Here is a 4,501-nt window from a genome sequence, read left to right as displayed (position 1 = left end):
ACCATTAAAACAAAAGGTGACTTTTTAAGGTATGGAGAAATACAAAGTCATTCTATTAAATAACCCTAATATCAACCTTAAAGATGTGTCCAACTTAGATCCAGTTATCCTCTTGCCATCAGGTGATAGCAGCCCAGTCCATATAACTTAAGATCTGAGGTACTTTTTTATTCCAGAAGTTTGGATTTGTTTGATCAGTCTGTCGAAGAGCCAGACTGGGACATTTACACCAATGGGAGCAGGTTTGTGAACAATGGCCAGAGGACAGCTAGATAGGCTACAATCACAGAAAGAAAAAAAAGATCCTGGAAGCCAAGGTTCTGTTGTCCCTAACATTAGTCCAGAAAGCTGAGCTAATTGCTCTGGCAAAGCCTTTTAGAGTGCCCAAAGGAAAGAAACTTTTATCCCAATTTTATTTTATTATATTATTATAGTAATACATATGGGGCTGTCTTTAAAAAATAAAGAAAAACAAAAACAAACAAACAAAAACCACCAAAAACAGGAAAATAAACATGCCTTCTAAATTGCTGTGGTTGGCCTTGAACTTTCCATTCTCCTGTCCCAGAGGTTGGGATTACAGTCTCCCTTCCTTTTAAGCCTCAAATTTACTTTCAAAAACATGATATCTAGCTCTAGCTCTAATGCTTACTATTTTACTCTTGGAGTTTTATTATTTGAGGCATTTTTTTTTTTGAAAGTGTTGGAGGAGTGTAATGGAAAATCAATTTTTGACAAATGATATCCATTTGATAATTTAATTTCTCTAAAAAGTTATGCCTTTGTTGTAAATTGCCAGTTTTCTATCACAGTGTACTTGCAAATTTTATAACTTCTATGGCTTAAATTTTCATTTAAATCTCATCTGCTTAACCATTTTGGGTCCCTGTCCCCCTTCCCCACAGTAGGAATTGTTCCTATTGTCAACATTCAATCGCTATTTAGGGTCTATAAACTTAAAAGTCGGACGGCCATGGAAAAAGGTAGATTGCCAGCGTCAAAAATAAGTTTTCAGGAGGGCAGACAAAATATTGACTTTCATGCACATAGAAAAATGGTCACGAGTCAAAGATTTTATTCTACCGATAGATTTTACACTCGATTCTAAGCAAACATCAATGCAGACAGACTTGCACAACAAATTGCAAAATGAGTAGCACAGCGAGGAGCCGAGTCTCTACAAAAGAAGACAAGCTTTTACAAATCCATTCCTTGGTTATCCGTAATTTGCAAAGTCAAATAACTGAAAGACCACTGATGAATACACTATCTAGAGAAAGGAACACTTTAACACGCTCAACGAAGTGCAACATTTTCTTTCCCAGTCTACATTTTTTCCCCAAAGTCAATTTTTTGGGTGTGCTTCTCACCTTTGTATTTCTGAGCTACAGTATAAAAAATAAAGAGAAGTTCACCGTTTTATCGAGTCTCGATAAACTACCATAAACCTGGGTCCAATCACTTCTGAACGTCCTAATTCTTTATGCATTAAATCTGTTCACATACCTTATTTGAAATCAAATAAAAGTGAAATATAATAACAAAAGTTAAGATGAATGGGGCCTTGATCAGCGAGATAAAGGACTTCAATACGGAAGCAAAACGTAAGAAAGTCGCGGCAGTAAGCTACGATTAAGGGAGCATCAGCTTAAGTCTGCGCAGCCAACGTTACCCGCTAGTCACTCAGGTTTGTGGAAGTGCTGCGATGCTCTGGTTCTAGCAGCCGTAGCGGCTGCCAGCTTAGTGAGTGGTCTTTGAATGGGTTCGCTGGTTCGGCTTTCGTGAATGTGGGGTTTCCTAACCGCATTCCGGATACCGGAAGGTGTGCAGCCTCTCGTCCACGTACCTCTGACTGCACAATTTTAAAAGGGGGCTCTTCGGGCAACGAACTGACAATCCTCCGTTGCATCTTAACCTTCCTGCGAGGCCGATACTTGTAATTGGGGTATTTCTCTCTGTGCATGGCCTGTAGTCTCTGGGCCTCCTGGAAGAATGGCCATTTTTCAGCGTCTGTAAGCATTTTCCATCGGTATCCCAGTCGCTTGCTGATTTCTGAGTTTAGCATGCTGGGGTTCTCTAGAGCCATCTTGCGCCGCTGGTCGCGAGACCACACCATGAAAGCATTCAAGGGTCGCTTGACCCGGCCCTGCGTCTCTTTACAATTGCCTCTCCTTTCATACTGATAATTTAGGCTAGGTTGGTCGATCCAAAGGAAGGAGGAGTTTTTTCCGAAGTCCAGGCCATCCTGTTGCTGTTGGGCTGGACTGTAATCACTGGGGTTCGGTACTATGAACATAGCGGAAGCATATGATTGCATGGTTGAAGAAGGACAGGGCAGGACCTGAGAGGAGGTGACGAGATGGAAGGACATGATCCAACGAGTAAGAGATCGGAAACTTGTTTCAGGGTTGAAAATGTATTTCTATCAGAGCCTTGCTACTTTGCCATTTGTAATGAAATATTCATTTCTCCTCCCACAACATTTCTCCCAACTCCCAACCCCCAACAGGAACCCGACCTAGTACTCGCCTGCGCCCCTATCAGTCCACCTACTCTCAATGAAAATATCGTAATTCAGAAACAGTGACAGTAGCTGTACAGTATCCCACTATGAAGGCTCTACTATTCTCCTTGAGGGGAAACAAAACAAAACAAAACCTTACCATTTTAGCACTCACTGGGCATAGCTCCTGGCTGAGGGATACTAATTAATTGTTAATCAGGATCAATATGTGTGAATGTTTTCTTCGAAAACTCAAAGCTCAAAGCCTGAGAATCTAATTCTGTTAGGCACACACCATTGGATATTGAATTTAGAGTACTCTTACTTTTTTTTTCTCACTTTCATTTGTGCAACTGAAAATGTTATGTAAATTTGGACTGACAAATACTTGAAAATTCCATTTCATTATCTATGCTAACCAGTATCAGGATATTCACAAGTAATTGGATCTCTACAAGGGCTGATTTCAAGAACAATTAATACTGAACTTTTTGACCTTTTTAAAAGAAAAACAGGTACGTATGTGTTGGCACAAGCCTTTCATCCCAGACACTCGGGAGACTTGGGACAGGAGAATCCCCAAGTTCTGAGTCTGACGCTAAGCAGCTTGATGAAAACCCTGTAACAAGAAGAGAGAGGAGGGAACAGAGAGGGGGAGAGAAAGAAATAACGAAAGAAAGAGAAAAGAAAGGGGAAAACAAGTGTGAGGGATGGGGCTCGTTGGTAGAGTGCTCCAGGTTCTCTGAAAGTAAAGGAAGGAAAGTTAAACTACTGGTCTTGAAACTCACAACAGGGAGGAAGGGGGGGGGGGGGGAACAATGAATCAAACAAATTACCCTATGTAAATTTATGATTACACAAATGGTATGCCTTGACTCCATGTACAAACAGAGAAACAACATGTATCCAATTTGTTAACATTAAAAAAAAAAAACTACCTGATTTGGTCATTACACACTGTGTGATGTATCAAATTATCACATAGTACCTCATAATTAAATTAACATAGTAATTAAAAGTAAAAAAAAAAAAAAGAAAGAAACTCACAACAGTTCCAGTGAATTGACATACAGTTAAACAGGGACTCATTTTGTCATTGTTGCTGTTAACTGTAAAGTAGTTATGAATTTTTCCTCTCTCTGGGGTGCTGGGGATTGAAGTGGGGGTTGCTACGACCTAGGCAAGTGCACCTCCCACTGAGCCACATCCTCAGCCCCAGTGGTATGCTTTTAAAGTCGCTGGGTTCAGTTTCACATAACTATTGATTTAGAAAACCATCACAGATCTGAACTAATTTTCCATCCATAGTTATCTATATCCCTGACTTAGAGCTACAGTTTATCATCTACATTTTTCACCAGCCAACTTCAAAATGAAAATGTCACAATTTACTAAATAAGTACCTATCCTATATAGTTGGTGAAGTTAGAGTTGAGAAAACAGGTCAAAAGAGATCAGTGATGAAATAAAAATAGCTTTGGGGAAAAGACAGGTGTGAATGGTGGAAATGTGAGGTTAAGGGACTAATTATGTAAAATGAGCCCACTTTCCTGAACCACACATGATTTCTTTTTGTGGAAAAAGTGCAGAATATGTCCATATTCCACATTGTTGATCTTTACATAAACTAGGCTCTCCTTATTATTTCCAAAATACCTTTAAGTCCCCACCCCAGATGTGCCCATGCTCATTCTCTCTCTCTCATAACATGCAAACACACACAAACACACACACACACACACACACACACGCATGCACATATTTATTGATGACAGGTTATTTTATCCAATTATAAAATATTAAGTGATATTAATAAATTCCAAACTAAGTTTGTTATTTCCATATAAATCTGAAAGGGACTACCACTACAGACAGCTTTAGTTTGAAGAACCCCAGATTGGTAAAATTCTCTCCTAAACTTTGTATTTTAAAGACTTTTATACTTGGAATACATCTAAAATACAAAGAAGCCAGTAACAGCATCACAACTACACTGAT

At 39.3% G+C, this 4,501-nt stretch overlaps 1 protein-coding gene across 1 annotated transcript; it reads right to left on the bottom strand.

Moving 5' to 3' along the window:
- Nucleotides 1-1,675: 1,675 nt before the first annotated feature.
- SRY (sex determining region Y) lies at nucleotides 1,676-2,296 on the bottom strand (the record flags this gene model as incomplete). The annotated part of the gene is made up of 1 exon (XM_079125526.1): nucleotides 1,676-2,296. One exon carries the CDS (start codon nucleotides 2,294-2,296, stop codon nucleotides 1,676-1,678), a length of 621 nt encoding a protein of 206 aa, XP_078981652.1.
- Nucleotides 2,297-4,501: the final 2,205 nt, after the last annotated feature.

The sequence above is a fragment of the Sciurus vulgaris genome (genome assembly GCF_902686455.1).
Source record: "Sciurus vulgaris genome assembly, contig: HiC_scaffold_646_arrow_ctg1, whole genome shotgun sequence".
Lineage (NCBI taxonomy): Eukaryota > Metazoa > Chordata > Mammalia > Rodentia > Sciuridae > Sciurus > Sciurus vulgaris.
Note: the sequence above shows the minus strand (reverse complement) of the source record. Positions and strands in the feature narration are given on the sequence as shown.